Source organism: Oryzias latipes, chromosome 1 (genome assembly GCF_002234675.1).
Source record: "Oryzias latipes chromosome 1, ASM223467v1".
Lineage (NCBI taxonomy): Eukaryota > Metazoa > Chordata > Actinopteri > Beloniformes > Adrianichthyidae > Oryzias > Oryzias latipes.
The window spans coordinates 502,263-521,375 of NC_019859.2; the positions used below are offsets into that span (position 1 = coordinate 502,263).

Here is a 19,113-nt window from a genome sequence, read left to right on the forward strand (position 1 = left end):
AGTCTTAACTGGTTTTAGATGAACTGGGATGTTATGTTGTCTGAAAATCCTTCTTAGTTTTTCAGACAGGCCTGAGATAAGGAATGGAAATACTCTTCCCTTTAGGCTCTTGTTCCTTGTCCTGTTTTCTTGTCTGTTGGGATCTGGTGAAAGCCCAGTCTGGACATCCACAGGTTCTGAGGGCTTGATGGACGTGTTGCTCTTCTTTCTTCTTTCCGTCAGAGCTGGTGGGACCCTCCTGGACTCTGTGTTGTCCTTAGAGATGTGAGTCTGGATTTTTGTTATCTACAGGAGTAAAGTGTGTTCATGATGGGATGTAAGCTAAAGGCAGGTCAAAGGGTTTCTTTGGTTTCTAAAGGACACTGAGAAGGGACGGATCTGTTATTTCAACACTTCTGCACTGTTTCAAAGAGGCTGAACGGGGAAACTTTATCAACAGCTGATCTTTCTAAAACATGGATTTTTTTCAGAATAAATGTACAATCTTGAAACAACAGACGTAAGTTAACATAAACCAAAAGCTTCCGCTCCTTTGAGAGCTTTTGGAACCCACACGCTCCTGCGCTGGGGGCCATAATGACTCAACTTTCTCAACGTTGGCTACAAATAAGGTGAGAAGTCATTTGCGCATGCGCATACTCATCGGGTCGCCGTGACAGACCGGGATGACTTCGTGCCGGGACTCAGCGGTTTTCTACCTGAGCTGGACGCTCCTCCTGGGGGGCGCCGCTCTGTTTTGGCGGCAGCGCCGCGCGTGCGCGCTGTACGGCCGCTACACGCCGGGACAGGCCCAGGGTCGCTGCTACCCGGCCGGGCTCGCCTGGTTCCTGCAGGAGGTCCCGGCCCTGCTGACCCCGCTGCTGCTGCTGCTGTGGTCCGGGACCGGGTTCGAGACCGGGACGCTGCTGCTGCTCGGCACCTTCGTGCTGCACTACGGCTACAGGTGAGACGCCGGAACCTGGAGGGAAACACGTGTTCCGGTCTGGTTCCAGGAAGCAGATGCTGAGCTCGGTCTGGTTTCATGACCCGTCAGCTGGAGCGCTGGGGTTCCGGGTCGAGTTTAAACCTGTTGCAGATCAGAACCGGACCTGTCAGCTGAGACTGCAGAACTTCTGCTGACACAACTGGTTCTGATCATCACTGAGTTCTGCTCTCTGAGCTTCAAGAACCAGAACCAGAACCGGACCTGTCTGGATCATTCTCAGAGGAGGGTGAACTTGGCCTGCAGAGGGTCACGTGACCTGCTGGTTTGAAGTTAAATGACAGACAAAATAAGGGCGGGGCTCAGCAAACAGGAAGTGACGTTCGTTTTTCTGCAGGAGTCTGATCTACGCCTTCCTGACCCGAGGACGGCCGGTACCGCTGCACATCATCGTCTTCTCCGCCGCCTTCTGCAGCCTCAACGGCGTCCTGCAGGGCCACCACCTGCTGCACTGCGCCCACTTCGACCACACCTGGATGACCAGGACCCGTCTGGCTGCAGGTGGGTCCGGAGAGCCCGGCGCCCCAGGAGGAGGCGCCGCATGTTCTGTAAACAGACAGTAAACGATGCGTGAGGTGTTTGTAAACAATCTCCATTCAGTAAACAAGCAAACACTGATGTTTGGGAAGGGTCCGTCAACAATAACTGGTAAACAGTCTGGAGAGGATTCTAAAACAAACAAAAACAAATAAATAAACCTTCAAGGCGTTTCAGCAAACAATACAAACAAGTCGGACTATGGAGGTCAATGGGAAGAAACCTTAAACCCGCCCCTGGTGGTCTTTGGTGGGATTGCAGGATTTAGTTTCTCTGTTTTCAGAGGCGACGGTGGGCCATGGAAGTCCATGGTGGTCTGAGGAGGATTGTGGTGGTCTGAGGAGGATTGTGGTGGTCTGAGGAGGATTGTGGTGGTCTGAGGAGGATTGTGGTGGTCTGAGGAGGATCATGGTGGTCTGAGGAGGTTCATGATGGTCTGAGGAGGATCATGGTGGTCTGAGGAGGATTGTGGTGGTCTGAGGAGGTTCATGATGGTCTGAGGAGGTTCGTGGTGGTCTGAGGAGGTTCGTGGTGGTCTGAGGAGGATCATGGTGGTCTGATGAGGATCATGGTGGTCTGAGGAGGTTCGTGGTGGTCTGAGGAGGATCATGGTGGTCTGAGGAGGATCATGGTGGTCTGAGGAGGATCATGGTGGTCTGAGGAGGTTCGTGGTGGTCTGAGGAGGTTCGTGGTGGTCTGAGGAGGTTCGTGGTGGTCTGAGGAGGATCATGGTGGTCTGAGGAGGTTCGTGGTGGTCTGAGGAGGATCATGGTGGTCTGAGGAGGATCATGGTGGTCTGAGGAGGTTCGTGGTGGTCTGAGGAGGTTCGTGGTGGTCTGAGGAGGTTCGTGGTGGTCTGAGGAGGTTCGTGGTGGTCTGAGGAGGATCATGGTGGTCTGAGGAGGATTGTGGTGGTCTGAGGAGGATCATGGTGGTCTGAGGAGGATCATGATGGTCTGAGGAGGTTCGTGGTGGTCTGAGGAGGATCATGGTGGTCTGAGGAGGTTCATGATGGTCTGAGGAGGTTCGTGGTGGTCTGAGGAGGATCATGGTGGTCTGATGAGGATCATGGTGGTCTGAGGAGGTTCGTGGTGGTCTGAGGAGGTTCGTGGTGGTCTGAGGAGGATCGTGGTGGTCTGAGGAGGTTCGTGGTGGTCTGAGGAGGTTCATGATGGTCTGAGGAGGTTCAGGTCTGAGGAGGTTCGTGGTGGTCTGAGGAGGGTCATGGTGGTCTGAGGAGGATCATGGTGGTCTGAGGAGGATCATGGTGGTCTGAGGAGGATCGTGGTGGTCTGAGGAGGATTGTGGTGGTCTGAGGAGGATTGTGGTGGTCTGAGGAGGTTCATGATGGTCTGAGGAGGTTCATGGTGGTCTGAGGAGGATCATGGTGGTCTGAGGAGGATCATGGTGGTCTGAGGAGGTTCGTGGTGGTCTGAGGAGGTTCGTGGTGGTCTGAGGAGGTTCGTGGTGGTCTGAGGAGGTTCGTGGTGGTCTGAGGAGGATCATGGTGGTCTGAGGAGGATCATGGTGGTCTGAGGAGGTTCATGGTGGTCTGAGGAGGTTCAGGTCTGAGGAGGTTCATGGTGGTCTGAGGAAGATCGTGGTGGTCTGAGGAGGATCGTGGTGGTCTGAGGAGGTTCGTGGTGGTCTGAGGAGGATTGTGGTGGTCTGAGGAGGTTCGTGGTGGTCTGAGGAGGATCGTGGTGGTCTGAGGAGGATTGTGGTGGTCTGAGGAGGTTCATGATGGTCTGAGGAGGTTCGTGGTGGTCGGAGGAGGATCATGGTGGTCTGAGGAGGTTCATGATGGTCTGAGGAGGATCATGGTGGTCTGAGGAGGATTGTGGTGGTCTGAGGAGGATCATGGTGGTCTGAGGAGGATCATGATGGTCTGAGGAGGTTCGTGGTGGTCTGAGGAGGATCATGGTGGTCTGAGGAGGATTGTGGTGGTCTGAGGAGGATCATGGTGGTCTGAGGAGGATCATGATGGTCTGAGGAGGTTCGTCGTGGTCTGAGGAGGATCATGGTGGTCTGAGGAGGTTCATGATGGTCTGAGGAGGTTCGTGGTGGTCTGAGGAGGATCATGGTGGTCTGATGAGGATCATGGTGGTCTGAGGAGGTTCGTGGTGGTCTGAGGAGGTTCGTGGTGGTCTGAGGAGGATCATGGTGGTCTGAGGAGGTTCATGGTGGTCTGAGGAGGTTCGTGGTGGTCTGAGGAGGTTCGTGGTGGTCTGAGGAGGATCATGGTGGTCTGAGGAGGATCATGGTGGTCTGAGGAGGATCGTGGTGGTCTGAGGAGGTTCGTGGTGGTCTGAGGAGGATCATGGTGGTCTGAGGAGGTTCATGGTGGTCTGAGGAGGATCATGGTGGTCTGAGGAGGATCATGGTGGTCTGAGGAGGGTCATGGTGGTCTGAGGAGGATCATGGTGGTCTGAGGAGGATCATGGTGGTCTGAGGAGGATCATGGTGGTCTGAGGAGGATCATGGTGGTCTGAGGAGGATCATGGTGGTCTGAGGAGGATCGTGGTGGTCTGAGGAGGATCATGGTGGTCTGAGGACGTTCATGGTGGTCTGAGGAGGTTCATGGTGGTCTGAGGAGGTTCGTGGTGGTCTGAGGAGGGTCATGGTGGTCCCTGGACCAGTGAACAGATGATTTAGGGCTGATAACTGCGTTTGATAACTGGTTCTGGTTACTCTGGAAGGGTCAGAATCAGCTTTTGATTGTGTGTTGTGTATTCTGATTGTTTGTGTGTTTGCATCCACACAAACAAACACAGGAACCATTCTGCTTGAACTGTAGTCTGAGGTGTTGGTGGGTGGAGTCAGATCAACCCTCACCTCCAGGTGTGTTTGTGTGTGTGTGGGGGGGGGGGGGGGGGGGCATAGGTAGAGAGGCCGTGAAACACAGAGCAATGAACTTTATTGTGGAGCTGTGGCAGTCGAGTGGCGGTGAATGATTAACGGATCCATGCGGGAACGCCAAACGGATCAACTAATGACTCCAACCGAAGAGTAAAGCCTGGAGTGGGCGGGGCCTACAAAAATCAATGACTTTTTAAGGTGGAATTTTGTGGGGGAGGGCGGCTCTGCCATCAAACAATGGCGTCAACCTCTTCATTGAGTGGTCGTCAGGGATGATTTCCAGGAACCCCACCGAGGGAAGACCTGATGGTGTTCTCCGTGTGAGAACTCTGCCTTCTGAAAGGAAACGGGTTCTCCAGGTTCCCAGGGTTCTCCTCCCGGGATCGTACCGTAGACAGTAAAGCAGCGGGCGGAGGCGGGCTTTCATCACAGTCTGTTCCACACAGAGAACCCACTTCCTTTGAGCAATGGCGTTGAACCTTTTCCTGTCATGCAGTAGAAAGTTCTGTTGGCTCTACGGCCCGGTTCTGAACTGGGTTTCTGTGTTTCTGTGAAGGCTGCTTCCTGTTCCTCGTGGGTCTAAGCATCAACGTCCACAGTGACTTCATCCTGCGCGGCCTGAGAAAACCTGGGGAGCACGTCTACAGGATCCCCCGCGGTAAAGGTTCCCGATCCGGTCTGACCACTTCTGTAAAGCTACCGCCCACTCTCTAGAACCGGGTCGGCTTCTGTTTTTAGGAGGATTGTTTGAGTTGGTGTCCGGCGCCAACTTCCTGGGGGAGATACTAGAGTGGTGTGGTTACGCCGTCGCCGCCGGGACTCTACCCGCCTTTGCCTGGGCATTCTTCACCGTGTGTTCCATCGGGCCCAGAGCCGTCCATCACCACAGGTACCGGTACCAATTAAGTCATGTTTTTTCTGACCCGATCCACATTTGATGATCCATACAACTTCCTGCACAACTTCAGATCTCAAACGAGAGAAGCGGTTCTAGAACTTTTCTTCCTGATACTGATTTCGTTAACCCTTGTGTTATCCTAGGCACTTTAACATTGGGAGTTGGGTCATCTAGACCCACTAGACAGTGCTCTGAACCTTTTTTCTTCAATGATTTGTGATCTTCACTGGTGTCCATGGATTACATGAAATCTTTCCACCTTTATCCACCTTTGTCATGGTAGGGAGAACACCTCAATGGAAGGGGGGGTCATAGGATGGCACAAGGGTTAAAGAAGTGACAGAATGAGCCGTGTTGTATTTTGAGTCAACAAATGCAGCTTCATTTTGAAAAAGGAAAGCATTTCTGGTTTTAACTTTTATTTTGAATTATGCTACATGATGCTTCCATGGCGATGGGGGGTTGATCCAGAATTTTCTGTATTTGAACAAAAAAACAGAGAGAACCGTTTTGGTGACGCCTCTACTGGCGTTAGAAATCTGGGGAAATCTTTGACGTCAGTTTCAAATTTGACAAACAGAGGAACAACGTTGTCCAAATGAGTTTTCATCATTTTAGCTAAAGCTGAACCCTCCTTGAGCCGCGGTGATGCAGAATCAGCCGTCCACGTCCTGATCACCTCTCAGATTACTGGGACTCTGTACTTCTGGGTCACCGGCGATCACTGAACCGCCTCTAGTTAGTCCAGAACGCCGCAGCACGGCAGCTTGGTGGAACATCCCGACCAGAACACGTCATTCCGGGACTCGCTTCACTTCACCGACTCGCTGTTCATTTGAGAATTCAGTTCAAACTTTTACTGGTTGTTTTTGAAAATCTTCATGGTCCCAGTTTACTTAACTGAGCTTTTAACCGGAACGGCTTTAAACGTTAACTAAGTACTTACCTGTTTAGAAAGGCTTTTAGTGCTCAGTAGTCTGTGGTGTTTCCATTTTCTTTTGTTTTATTGCATTCTTACTTATTGGTAATGTTGGTCATTTTGTTCTGACTTATTCTAATTTGAAACTTTCTTCTGTCTTCATGAAGCACTTTGGTCCTGAAGGAACCGTGGAGTCCGTCAGAAGAAAAGCTTCTTTCATTCCTTCTGACCTTTCTGTGTTTCAGAGACTACAGGCAGAGGTTTGAGGACTACCCCCCCTCCAGGAAAGCCATCATCCCCTTCCTTCTGTGAAGACGCAGAACCAGCCCAGAAGAACCATCAACTCAGCTGAAATGCAGTCTGGTTCTGATCCAGTTCAAACTTTGATGGTTCTTCTGTCAGTCTGTGCTTTAAAAAGGATAAAAAAAATCATTCTATGGATGATTCTGTTTTTGAAAGAACCCCTGAAGACACACCCACTGAAGGGGGACATCTTGACCCTTGTGCTATCTTAGATGCCCCCCCCCCTTCCATTGGCGTGTTCTCCCTACCATGACAAAGGTGGATAAAGGTGGAAAGATTTCCTGTAATCCATGGACACCAGTGAAGATCACAAATCATTGAAGAAAAAAGGTTCAGAGCTCTGTCTAGTGGGTCTAGATGACCCCACTCCCAATGTTAAAGTGCCTAGGATAGAACAAGGGTTACAAGGTTTATTTGTTAGAAACCCATAAATCAGAACTCAGAAGCGGTGAGGAAAGCTGTTTGTCAGAAAATGACCTTGATGTTGGCGTCTCTTCTGCTGCTGTGAATGAAGAATTTCACATTAAAAGCTTGTTTTGCTTCCGCATCTGTGGCCTGATTATTACCTGAACATCTGGTCTTTCCATCATCTCCAATGACTCTGTTCTCTGAGCAAGCAGAGAAACCAGAACCCGTCCAGAACTGACCATGGCAGGACCTTCTGACCTCGCTCCTTTGCTTGGGGGGTGGGGGGTTCTCAGGTCAAGGGGTCTTAAGATGCAGAAACTTTAAGCTGGACCCGAGGAGCATCAGAGACAGGAGAACCTTTGAGACTTTGGAAAACATGACGTCCTTCCTGTCACCAATACATCAGCTGGGCGTGTCCTTGGGAAATTTGAATTTTAAGTCAGGAAGTAGATGATTGTTCCAGTTCTGTGACGTCATCAAACCCCGAAGACTAAATGAATTCTGCTCACAATGGATGACTTTAAAGGGCGTTTCAGAACCGGGCCTTTCAGAAACCACTGGTGGTGTTGGACCCAAAAAGGCTGGGGCCTGAAAAGATGAACAACCTGATAAACGATGTGACAAACTGATGGTTTTTTCCCTGTGTTGCTGCGTCATATTTAACCCTTGTGCTATCTTAGATGACCCCCCCCCCCCCCTTCCATTGACGTGTTCTCCCTACCATGACAAAGGTGGATAAAAGTGGAAAGATTTCATGTAATCCATGGACACCAGTGAGGATCACAAATCATTGAAGAAAAAAGGTTCAGAGCTCTGTCTAGTGGGTCTAGATGACCCCACTCCCAATGTTAAAGTGCCTAGGATAGAACAAGGGTTACAGACTACAAAACATGTCCATGAAACTACAAGCGCCTTCACCTGAACGACATAAACGTGTTCACAGTAAAATTAGCAGAAAAACGTACAGTGCAAAGACAACACGGGGCTTTTATTTTGGCAGACCGGAAACACCGTCCGGACGACCTGACGTATCTCCATAAGACGTGTTACGTACGCAGGAACTCGTGCGTCAGTTTCCATAACAAACATGTCGGACGGTGAGTTCATTGTGAAGCGTTGGTGCGTTTTTTTGCGGGGCTTTCGGTGAATTCGCGCTCTTTTCTGCTCCGCGGCTCCGTTTGATGATTGGCGGGAAATCCGCCCCTCTAAATATCGGCTCGTGAGGTGAAATGACCGGAAACGGGCCGGCAGCTGATGCTAAGCTAAGAGCCGTCAGTACCTGCTGCATTCGGCTCCGGAACCGGTTCTGATCCCGCCACATCTACGTAGTAGTTACGGTGTATAAAGAAGTGTTTTTGTCCGAACTTTCCCGGTACCGGGTTTGTCTTTGTGACAGTCCGAACCGGTTGAAGTTCTTCTGAACCGTGGCTCAGAGGATTCGGTTCTGTCAGACCGGAACGCGTCCGTGCTCCTGGTCCGAACGGAACCTCGACCGCGGGTAACTGCCGGTTCTGACCCACATTCTGACGTAGCTGTTCCGTTTCTGCAGAACACCCGGATCTGGACCAGTCCATGGAGGGGCCCCCTGCCGTGAGTGACGTAGCTTTGCCGCAGCCCCGCCCACCGTGCCCCCCTGACCCCCTCCTGTCCCACAGGTGTCGGAACCCCCCCACGCAGAGTTCGGGCTGAGCGACAGCATCCAGAGGGCGGTGGACGGGGACAAGGCCGGCGCCGACAAGCTGTCCAAGCAGAAGGTGGACCTGCAGGCCCTGCCCACGCGGGCCTACCTGGACCAGACCGTGGTGCCCATCCTGCTGCAGGGCCTGTCCGTGCTCGCCAAGGAGAGGTGCGTGACCCCGCCCACCGGGCCTGTGGGGACCCGCTGATTCTGTTCTGAGGTCCGTTTGTTCTGATTGTGCGCAGACCCCCGAACCCCATCGAGTTCTTGGCCACGTTCCTGCTGAAGAACAAGGTCCAGTTTGAGGACCGGAGCTAAATGAAGCCGCCGGCGCCACCGGCCCGCCGCCGCAGAAACGCCTCCGTTTGTTCCTGGAGTAATAAAAATGTCCAAAATTCACCCCCTCGGACCGCCCTGACCGACCCTCCAGAACCACATCACAGGTTTGAAGAACCTGGGGGGGGGTCCGGTCGACTTCCCGACCGTCCAGCAGAACCGCAGAGCGGACTGATCCGGAAGCTTTCTGCATGTTTGGGTTCCATCGTAGGAAAAGTGTCTGTGACGGTCAGAACCTTTTTTCTGGAGTCTGTTTTTCATCAAAATTGTTTTTTTTTTTGTAATAAACAACTGAGGCAGAACCACAACGGCCCGTCTCCATCAATGAAGTGTTTGGGTTTAACAGCCAAACCAAGCCGGGTCGGTTTGGGTCGACAGGTGACGCAGCTGTAATGTGACCGATCCCAGCTTTGAAAAAGTGCGTTTCATTGCTGCATCTTTGCTGCACGAAGACTTGGAGAACCGGGTCGGACCAGAACCACTGAAGGTTCTGGATATTTAGAATTGACAGGTGAAAAAAGGAGGGAAGCCTGGAGAGGTCATGATTTATAAACACACACATCGCTTCATTTTCTTCCGTGGTGATGACTTACAAATACCTGAGAGCACCTCTGAAGCAGAGGATCATGGGTATTGGAGTTTTGGTTGCTTTGGGTTAGATGGTCACCACTACCTTCAGACTAAGGAAAAAACTACCGGTGCCTCTGACAGTCAGCTGTGGAGCTTGGCTCCGCCCACACCAAGCACGTGAGGGCCACCCAGAGTGACATCACTTCCTGTGCTTCATCCAAAAATAGAAATGACTCGGCAGGCGGCCATCTTTGTGCGCTTTATCGGCAGATGGCAGCAGAGTGGATGGCAAGCGAACAGGGGGCGGGGCCATCGGAGGGCGGGGCTGGTCAGATGTAGAACTGATGAGCAGCCAGGCGGTCCATGAAGGGCTGAACCACGAAGCCGGTGGAGAAGTAGAAGATGAGGCCGAAGGTGATGGAGATGGGCAGCGCCGGCAGGGCCTTCTTAAAGATGGCGAGCAGCAGCAGCGTCAGGCACAGACCCTGGGGGAGGGGCACAGGTGAGGGGCGTGGTCACCGAATAGAAACAGCTTGAAAACGACTGAGCTGTGAGAACCGGGTCGCTCCCCTCCCCTTTGTGACGACCTCGACCCCCCACCCCTACACAGGTGAGTCCAGGTGCCGTAAACCGCGTCACATTTGACCCCCCCGAATTCCTGATTTAAGGGAACTGAATAACCCCCCCACCCTCAAAAATCTAAAAGAATTTACCACAGTCCATCACCCCCCCCCCCACACACACACAACCACCCTAACTGTAGGGGGATGGGCCCCTTTTTCATGCAGGCCATCATAACTCCTCCCACAGCCCCCCCCCCCCCCCTGGAATGAAGGGATGCTTACGATGAGGATGGCGATGAAGCAGGCGATGGTGGTGTTCCAGTCGCCGCCAGTCGCCGCCGCCTTCCCCACCAGAACGCTGTAAAAGATGAAGTCCCCCAGACCCAGCTTCACCCCCCCTGCAAACACAAGGACGTTAGTACTCAGCAGGGGGCGGGGTCAGCTGCTCACGCCGTTCACACTCACGGTCCTCCTCCTGCTCCTCTTCTGCCCCCTGCCGTCCACCCTGAGGCTCCGCCCCCTCAACCATCTGATCCGCCTCCTCATCTGGAACAGGAAGTGATGCGTCAGCATGACAGCACAGGTGAGCACACACATCCTCCAGAGAGGAAGCACACCTGTTTCAGAGCTGTGGGCGTCCACCGGACTCGCCATGGCCACGCCCCACATCATGGCTGCTGCAGGAAGGATGACATCATCAGTCCCAGGAGCCACGCCCCGTTTAGAAACAGACACGTTTTTCTACTGACTGTTCCACATTTACAACCGGCCCAGCAGCATCAAAGAACCGCACGCGGATCTGATCCGGCGCCAGTCCGGGTGCGGTTTAACCCCCCCCAGGTGAAGGAGGGACTCACAGGAGTAGATGAGGGCGGGGAAAATGGGCTCGTTGCGCTCCTGAGCCGTTTCCACCAACATCCTGAGGGGCCCTTTAGGACTGAGAACGGCCACCAGGTCTGCAGCGACAGAGCAAAGCATGATGGGAGGACGTCAGGTGTGCAAACGCCAGGGCAGTTCCTGTTCCCCAGGCAGAAAGTGTCCCGCTGGGAGCTCCTGCCGCTGAACTCACCGTAGACGGAGATGGCGGCCAAGATGACCCACGCCGACCACTCAGGGAGGTACTTGATGAAGACGAGCGCCATCAGGGCGCTGATGAGGATCAGGTAGGCCTGCTGCAGCTGCAGGGGGCCCTTCCAGTGGATGCAGACCATCCCCACGGCCCCGAAGTTCCAGATTACCATGGCGACCGTCAGATAGTCCACCGCCAAGTTGTAGGTCTTGAAGACTTCACTGAAAGTCAGAGACAGACCTCCATGAAGGACCGGAACCAGAGACCGTCAGAAGAGGACCCAGGAACTCACCCCAGGTACATGACGCTGAACCAGAAGAGCAGCATGAGGGACGAAAGGATGAGCCAGCCATGGATGAACTGCAAGAGACAGCGGGGGGGTCACACGCCGTTCCACACCACAGACCTTTGACAGGGTCACGCAGGGTAACCGCCACGCAGGGTAACCGCAACCCAGGGTAACCGCCACGCAGGGTAACCGCCACACAGGGTAACCGCCACGCAGGGTAACCGCCACGCAGGGTAACCGCAACCCAGGGTAACCGCCACACAGGGTAACCGCCACACAGGGTAACCGCCACACAGGGTAACCGCCACACAGGGTAACCGCCACGCAGGGTAACCGCCACGCAGGGTAACCGCAACCCAGGGTAACCGCCACACAGGGTAACCGCCACGCAGGGTAACCGCCACGCAGGGTAACCGCCACCCAGGGTAACCGCCACACAGGGTAACCGCCACACAGGGTAACCGCCACGCAGGGTAACCGCCACGCAGGGTAACCGCAACCCAGGGTAACCGCCACGCAGGGTAACCGCCACGCAGGGTAACCGCCACGCAGGGTAACCGCCACGCAGGGTAACCGCCACCCAGGGTAACCGCCACGCAGGCTCACGCCACGCAGGCTCACGCCACGCAGGCTCACGCCACGCAGGGTAACCGCCACCCAGGGTAACCGCCACGCAGGGTAACCGCCACGCAGGCTCACGCCACGCAGAGTAACCGCCACCCAGGGTATACGCCACGCAGGGTAACCGCCACGCAGGGTAACCGCCACACAGGGTAACCGCCACGCAGGGTAACCGCCACGCAGGGTAACCGCCACCCAGGGTAACCCCCACACAGGGTAACCCCCACACAGGGTAACCCCCACACAGGGTAACCCCCACACAGGGTAACCGCCACACAGGGTAACCGCCACGCAGGGTAACCGCCACCCAGGGTAACCGCCACCCAGGGTAACCGCCACGCAGGCTCACGCCACACAGGGTAACCGCCACGCAGGCTCACGGCACGCAGGCTCACGCCACGCAGGGTAACCGCCACGCAGGGTAACCGCCACGCAGGGTAACCGCCACGCAGGGTAACCGCCACACAGGGTAACCGCCACGCAGGGTAACCGCCACGCAGGGTAACCGCGTGGCTGTGCTAACACTCACGGCTACACCTATTCTTACATGAGCCCGCCCACAATTGCTGGAAAGGTAAAATGACTGGCTAGAACTGTACCGCAAAACAGTATAGAAAACAAGTGATTGACAGGTCTAAATGAAGCACCGTCTTCCGTGTTTTAGTACATATCAATACTACTGCATACGTCTGTACCAGTACCAACGTACACATCTGACCAGTACAAATGTAGCACAGAGTTCTGGTACCGGTCGCTACACACAGAACCTCAGTGACATGAACATCAGAACTGCAGACTGGTCCGGTCCGGTGGGGGGCACTGACCTTATAGCAGCGGTACTTGTAGAGCACGACCAGAAAAATGGTCATGACCACGATGACACTGATCATGATGATGGTGTTGAGGACAGAGTTTAGGAGGCGGCGGCCAACAGAGGGCGTGTCTTCTGTGAACGGCGTGTAGATCCTGTTTGGGGGGGGAGGGGGGGGGTTAGCTGAGAGCAACAGAGCAGAGCGCATGTTGGCGGGAACGGATACCTACAGCTGCTGGTTGGTCTTCTCCGTGTAGAAGCTGACGGACTTTATGGTCGCGACCACGACCAGCATGCAGAGCGTGACGGGGATGAAGAGCATGATGACGTGCTTCGCTCCGTACTTCAGCGTGAGCTCCTCCTCTTCTGCCTCCGCCTCCTGATCGGAGGCGCCTTCCCGCGCACGTCCGCTCGCCCTGGTCTGTATAAACGGGGCGTCAGCGGGCGTCAGCGGGCGGCGCAGAACTGCAGAAGAAATGACTCACGGGTTTGGTGGGCGAGCCGTCAGGGGGGCTGCAGTCCGAGCCGGGCTTGTAGGACGGCACCGCCGGCTTCTCTGCGGCCACCAACGCCGTCCTTTCGTTGTAGAGATCGTCTTCGCTGTCAGACAAGTCCATGACTGAAAGAGCAGAACCCACAGAACCGTTACCACAGACACACCGGACCGGGGACGCCGTCCGCACCCTGAGGGCTCCGAACGCCGGGACGGTAACCCGGAACGGGACGGACAAGGTGGCTGGAGTTAGCTCCGCCCACTTTTATTCAAAAACAGGAGAAAGCAACAGGAGGGTCACCGCACTCAGAACCGACCATAAAGTTTCATCAACAACACCCCCCCCCCCCCCCTCCCACACACACACACCTCAGCTGAAGACTCCCACTGACTCAGAACCGGGCCTGGGTGACCCAAAACCAGGTCCTGGTTTCTGAGTCTCCATGATGGAGTCCAAACCCTCTGAGGACCATGCGGGAACCGGTTCTCTACAGAACTGAGAAGGCGGATCATCTTGAACTGGGCCCGGAACCAGAAGAACTTTCTAAAAACGTGTTCTGGTTCCTTACCTGACCCAGCCACGCCCACATGCGCAGTCGGTTGTTCTGGCTGGGGGCGAACACTTTTAGCTCCTAGAAACAAAAATGGACTCAGAACCCGAACCGGTCCGTCCACCGTCATATGTCCTGACCCTTCACACCCTCCGAACCGGGTCAGATTCCGAGGTTGCTGTGTTTAAAGCTCCGGTTCCTTATTCAGGACGGTCCCGTTTTCTCAGGCGGGTTACACGGCCCGCGGCTGGACCGAACCACCGCAGAACCTTTGCCTCCTTTCTCTTCCGAATCGGGTTTCGTCTCTAGGTCGGGTCATGTGACCTCCTGAACATAATTTTAAGCTCTTTCGGACCGAAACCGGTAAGAGCAGCCGGGTCAGATCTTTAAAGGCGGAAAAGCGAAGACCGAGCCCAGAGGACGGGCACGGCCCGGTTCCGGTTCGGCAGGAACAAAGAAGATGAAGTTGTACCTGAATTTAGGGTCCGAGAAACCGAAGAAAACAGGCACCCGGAACCCGGCAGCAGTCACGTGACCGGCAGGCGCTGTCACGTGCCTTGCAGGTGACGTCACGTCTGTCGTCTTGTGGACCGTGTATTTAGTGACACACTTTTATTTCAGACTCAGATGTGGTCCATAGAAAAAAGATACAAATACAGTATACATAATAAAAAGTAAAAAGATATAAATTAAAAAGAGTATAATGGCTGTTTCCAGTGTTTCCTCAGGGCAGAAGTGTAGCGGCATGAGCTTCTTTTGGGGTCAGTCAGAGACATGATGATTGAGTTCTTAGATTTGTCCAGGCGTTCCATAAGGCCGTATGTAAGCTTACGCAGTAGAGCTTCACAGGTGGGGATGTGAGCAGCCACAAACAGCTGACTGGCTCTGGACCACCTGGGCACCTGTAGCAGAAGCCTAAAAGCATCATTATAGGCCACTAAGAATTTGCGGAATGTCCCACGTCCATAGTTCCACCAAAGAGGGGCCGTATACAGAGGAGTGCAGTGAGCTCTGAACAGCCAACACTTCACTTGAAGAGAACATGCACTGAATTTTAGTAGTTTATTTAGTGACGTCAACCTTCTCAAAAATGATCAAACAGGATCCATATGTGAAATCCCCATCAGAGAAGGTGTAACATACCTCAGGATTACCGTCACCAAAAACGAGAAGTTCTTTCAATGTCAGTCCCGTTACAGAGAAAACCAGAAAACATTTTAACTTATGGCTTCAAAGAGACCTGAGGCTGAAAGGCAGAGGGAATCCCTCCACTCACCGACTCTGCTTTATCTCTGTACGTAGACAATCATTAAAATCTGTTGACCAGATTTTATTTAACTTTATCTGGAAAAACCGTATACATTATTTAAAAAAATCTGTGGTAATGAACTCTTACGAGAACGGAGGACTAAACTTTCTGGATTTAAAACACTAAATAACACATTTAAAATAAACTGGATCAAATCTTACCTAAAAAATCCTACTTCAATTTGGAATATACTTCCACATTTTATATTTTCAAACTTAGGCAACCTTAACTTTCTTCTCCTTTGTCATTAAAATGTTTCTAAAATATCAGCTTAACCATCAGCATTCCACAAACAAGCTCTTCTTCATGGGTATTTCTATACAAACACAGTTTCTCTGCCCATAACTTATTTATTTGGAACAACAAATGTATATTATACAAGAATAATCTTTATTTTTTCCACATTGGTTTGAGAAAAACATTCTAGTGGTGGGTCAACTTTTTGACACGAACGGGCATTTATTAAGTTTTACTGAATTCAACACTAAATATAATCTGGCTGTGACTCCTAAAGAATATGCCGTCGTGTTTGATGCTGTTTCCAAAGAAATATGCCAAATGTTTAAAACAACTGCTACGAATGAAGAAATGCCCTCTATGGATGCAACTGCCACCCCCACAGGAAACATGTGTTTTACCCCCACACACAAGAATAACAACAAAAAAATACGTGTGTTGTTTCAAAGGGACGTCATTTCTGTACCGGGTACTAAAACCTACTGGAGACGTTTTGTTCCCGACAGTATCTGGAAGAAAGGCTGGAGTGTCACCCAAAAATTTATGATAAATAATAAAATGAAAGAAGTTTCTTTTAAAATAATTCACAAAATTGACCCCACCAATCAATTTATGCTAAAATACATTAAAACAATTGACCCTAAGTGTACTTTTTGCAAAGAACATCCAGAAACAATTAACCATCTTTTTTGGAATTGTACTATAATTAGAATATTTTGGAAAAAATGTTTGCAATTTATTAGAAATCACATTCACCCCAACTTTAATCTAAAGTTTGAACATATAATTTTTGGCCTCCATAATAAAAATTTGGACTCAAATAAAAAACTCATAATTAATCTTATTATTATTTTTGGCAAATTTTATATACATAAATGTAAATTTTCTTCATCTTCTATTTTTTCCCAGTTTTAATGAAACAAATTGAAATGTATATCAGTAACATCTCCAAGAGTCTTAATCAGAAAGCTGTATGTCTATATGAAAGTTGCAGAAACCTGAATGTTTTTATGTCAATTGTGTTTAATATGTCTGCTCCCCTGGCATATCTGAATTTTATTTTGTAAAATTGTGTTTTATATTGTACTTCCTTTTTACACAATAAAGTTGTTATAAAAAAAAAAGTATTTAGTGACGTCAGGGTTTAGCGCTGGTGCTTCAAAGTAATCTGTTTCTGTTTTCATCACAAGTAATCTCCAAATATGATCAAAGGTCAAAGGTCATGTCTGGCAGAAAAAGCGTGTTTAGAAAAAGGGGGATTTAATACCACAGATAGTGTCTAGAAGGACATGGATGATGACGGCATCTGGAACGCTTTCCCTCCATTTCTGATCAGGAATCTTTGTGACACGTTTGCTGCTGAGGAGTCGTTTCTCCGTTAAAATTCCCTGGAATTAGACAAATTCCACAAACCAGACCTGATGGATGAGAAACAGAACTTTAGATGTTTCATCTGGAATCCCAAAGGAACCCTTCACACAGAAATCCTGGTTCTGTCGCCCCAACATGGACGGGACGGGAACTGCTCGGTTACTGAGCAGACACTCATGTTCAGAATTTGATGCGGTTCTGAAACCGCTTTCTTTGGGGCGGCAGTGGCTCAGGTGGTTGAGCGGGTCGTCCAATGATCGAAGGGTTGGCGGTTCGATCCCCGCTCCCCCCAGCCAAATGTCGTTGTGTCCTTGGGCAAGACACTTCCCCCTCCTTGCCTCCAGTGTGGCTCCACTGGTGTGTGAATGTGCATGTATGATCCCGGTGATGGTCAGAGGGGCCGTAGGCGTGAAATGGCAGCCACGCCTCTGTCAGTCTGCCCCAGGGCAGCTGTGGCTACAACCGTAGCTACCATCACCAAGAATGAATGAGGAGTGAATGAATAATGGACACAATGTAAGAACTTTGGATGTCTTGAAAGCGCAGATAAATCCAATCCATTATTATTATTATTATTATTAAACACGTCAATCACAGGTGATAGAGCTGGAAGCCAGACGTCACAAGGAGAGTGTGTGTATTTCAGTGTGTTTGTGTGTCTGTGTTTCTGTGTGTGTGTCTGTGTGTGTGTATTTGTGTGAGCGTGTGTGTGTGTGTATGTGTGTGTGAGCGTGTGTCTGTGTGTGTGTGTGTCTGTTTGTGTGTGTGTGTATGGGTGAGTGTGTTTGTGTGTGTGTGTATTTGAGTGTGTCTGTGTGTGTGTGTCTGTGTGTGTGTGTGTCCACAGTACAGCTACAGATCAGGAGTCCTCCTGAAAGGCGGAGTCAGAGTCCTGAAGGGTTGATAAAAACCCCTCAAACTTTAAAGCTGATCCCAGGCGTGAAGCTAAACACTTAGAGCTACTAGATCTGCTTTTACTTTGAAAAATAAAATAAAAGTGAAATCAAAACTTGATGATTCAGAAATGCAGGAACTTCAAAGTCTGAAATGAAAACGGCAAAGACAAAAACAGAACAATGAAAAGTGATGAAGAATATATTTAATGACAAGAAAAACAACCAAAGGAGTCCAAGAGCCTCCAACAGGGTTTGTCTGTTGGTTCATAGATCTGCAGACACGACATCCAAATATGGACTGAAAAGCAAACAACAGAAGTGAACCAAATTAAAATCAACTTCAAGATCACATCTATTAATAAAAGGAAGGCATGGATAATAAATACACCACTGAGGAACTTGGGGGTTTATCTTTTCTTCATGGTCCTTAGTCCAGACCAGGTTCCTTAGATGGTCAAGGAGGACCGGCACAAACTAGAACGTTTTCACGGCAAAGAGGGCTGTCGACCAATCAGTGAACACCAGGTGAAAAGAGCCGAGGCTCATCACTCTGCATGCTTTTATTTTGAAATAACAGCTTCAGTCAAACAACAGCCCATAATAACTTTATCCAAACAACCAATGACAATACAGTCTCACCTGAGCGCCCCTCCTGCACCTTTACCTGCAAGGACTCAGTCTCAGGAGATCTGGATATTTTTGAGAAACCTGACCATGAACCCCCACCCCCCACCCCCTCTCAGGGCTCCGGGGCTGCTGCTGTGGGCGGTTCCTGTCAAAGGTCACGTAGGACCGGATCTGTGGGGAGAGTAGACCAGAGAACTCCTCAGCACTGACCCGCCTCACTCAGACGGGTTCCTGAGTTTGGATCCAAACCCAAGGAACACTTTTGATGAAGAAGTAGAACCTCTTCAGCCATTTCAAACCAGCTGTCATTCGTGGAGATAAACAGATCAAAACCCAAAGATGGTTTAATCTGGAAGAACAACAACGTTTCAAAGCAGAGTCAGAGTAAAGTCGCCTACTTTCTTCCAGATCCGTTTTATTTTGAAAAGATAAATCTAAGTTACACATTTTCTTACTGTGATGTTATAAAAAAGCTTCACCACAACACACCGCTGTCAGCTCTTCCCTTGACTGACCACGCCCCCCATGTCCAGGTGTTGTCCTCCAAGAAGACCATCCATTGGGTGATGCCCCCCCCCTTCATCCTGGCTTGGGGTATTTGGGTTTACATGGGTCTCCTCATCTGATGAAAGTCCCTGTCTTGGATTTAAATCTAAAGAAGTGGTGTCGGTGAAGGTTCTCCTTCAGGTGATGTTGTCTTGAAGGTGAGTCATGGCAGCAAAGTGCAGTTGCCATGACTCACCGTCAAGACGCCAAAGAAAGCCTGAAAAGTCTTTACAGCTAGAA

General features: G+C 51.1%; 3 protein-coding genes across 8 annotated transcripts in view; 1 reads left to right on the forward strand and 2 right to left on the reverse strand.

Annotated features, from left to right (window-relative positions):
• On the forward strand, positions 1–9,228 carry LOC101156869 (3-oxo-5-alpha-steroid 4-dehydrogenase 2). Of its 2 annotated transcripts, XM_023953639.1 has the most exons (7): positions 24–943; positions 1,320–1,483; positions 4,935–5,036; positions 5,117–5,267; positions 8,456–8,496; positions 8,562–8,752; positions 8,830–9,228. In XM_023953639.1, exons 1-7 carry the CDS (start codon positions 666–668, stop codon positions 8,887–8,889), a joined length of 987 nt encoding a protein of 328 aa, XP_023809407.1. In that variant the 5' UTR covers positions 24–665; the 3' UTR covers positions 8,890–9,228. The 2 variants fall into 2 exon arrangements, with proteins under 2 accessions (XP_023809410.1, XP_023809407.1); XM_023953642.1 differs by lacking the exons at positions 8,456–8,496; positions 8,562–8,752; positions 8,830–9,228 and adding an exon at positions 6,441–7,045 and having other exon boundaries at positions 1–943.
• Positions 9,229–9,449: 221 nt separating this feature from the next.
• On the reverse strand, positions 9,450–14,479 carry psen2 (presenilin 2). Of its 4 annotated transcripts, none has more exons than XM_004085357.4 (11): positions 14,360–14,479; positions 13,329–13,462; positions 13,074–13,264; positions 12,857–12,998; positions 11,415–11,482; positions 11,123–11,343; positions 10,911–11,009; positions 10,671–10,730; positions 10,519–10,599; positions 10,336–10,451; positions 9,450–9,975 (listed from the first exon to the last, which is right to left on the reverse strand). In XM_004085357.4, exons 2-11 carry the CDS (start codon positions 13,458–13,460, stop codon positions 9,820–9,822), a joined length of 1,266 nt encoding a protein of 421 aa, XP_004085405.1. In that variant the 5' UTR covers positions 13,461–13,462; positions 14,360–14,479; the 3' UTR covers positions 9,450–9,819. The 4 variants fall into 4 exon arrangements, with proteins under 4 accessions (XP_004085405.1, XP_020556432.1, XP_020556431.1 ...); XM_020700773.2 differs by lacking the exon at positions 14,360–14,479 and adding an exon at positions 13,906–14,284 and having other exon boundaries at positions 10,671–10,727; XM_020700772.2 differs by lacking the exon at positions 14,360–14,479 and adding an exon at positions 13,906–14,278.
• Positions 14,480–17,886: 3,407 nt separating this feature from the next.
• Positions 17,887–19,113, reverse strand: part of LOC101162981 (sodium/calcium exchanger 1) — a 24,987-nt gene continuing 23,760 nt past the window's right edge. For both annotated transcript variants that reach the window (XM_023953646.1, XM_023953645.1), the window contains exon 10: positions 17,887–19,113. This exon is cut by the window's right edge and continues 726 nt beyond it. The gene's annotated coding sequence lies outside the window, so the exon portion shown is untranslated.

Coding starts and splice junctions, on each gene's coding strand:
- LOC101156869 (XM_023953639.1), top strand. CDS start 666: ATGACTTCGTGCCGGGACTCAGCGGTTTTCTACCTGAGCTGGACGCTC. Junction 1,484..4,934: donor CAGGACCCGTCTGGCTGCAG/GTGGGTCCGGAG, acceptor GTTTCTGTGAAG/GCTGCTTCCTGTTCCTCGTG. Junction 8,753..8,829: donor TCCGTGCTCGCCAAGGAGAG/GTGCGTGACCCC, acceptor GATTGTGCGCAG/ACCCCCGAACCCCATCGAGT.
- psen2 (XM_020700772.2), bottom strand. CDS start 14,017: ATGACGGTGGACGGACCGGTTCGGGTTCTGAGTCCATTTTTGTTTCTA. Junction 11,483..12,856: donor ACAAGTACCGCTGCTATAAG/GTCAGTGCCCCC, acceptor TGTCTCTTGCAG/TTCATCCATGGCTGGCTCAT. Junction 10,452..10,518: donor AGAGGAGCAGGAGGAGGACC/GTGAGTGTGAAC, acceptor TTGTGTTTGCAG/GGGGGGTGAAGCTGGGTCTG.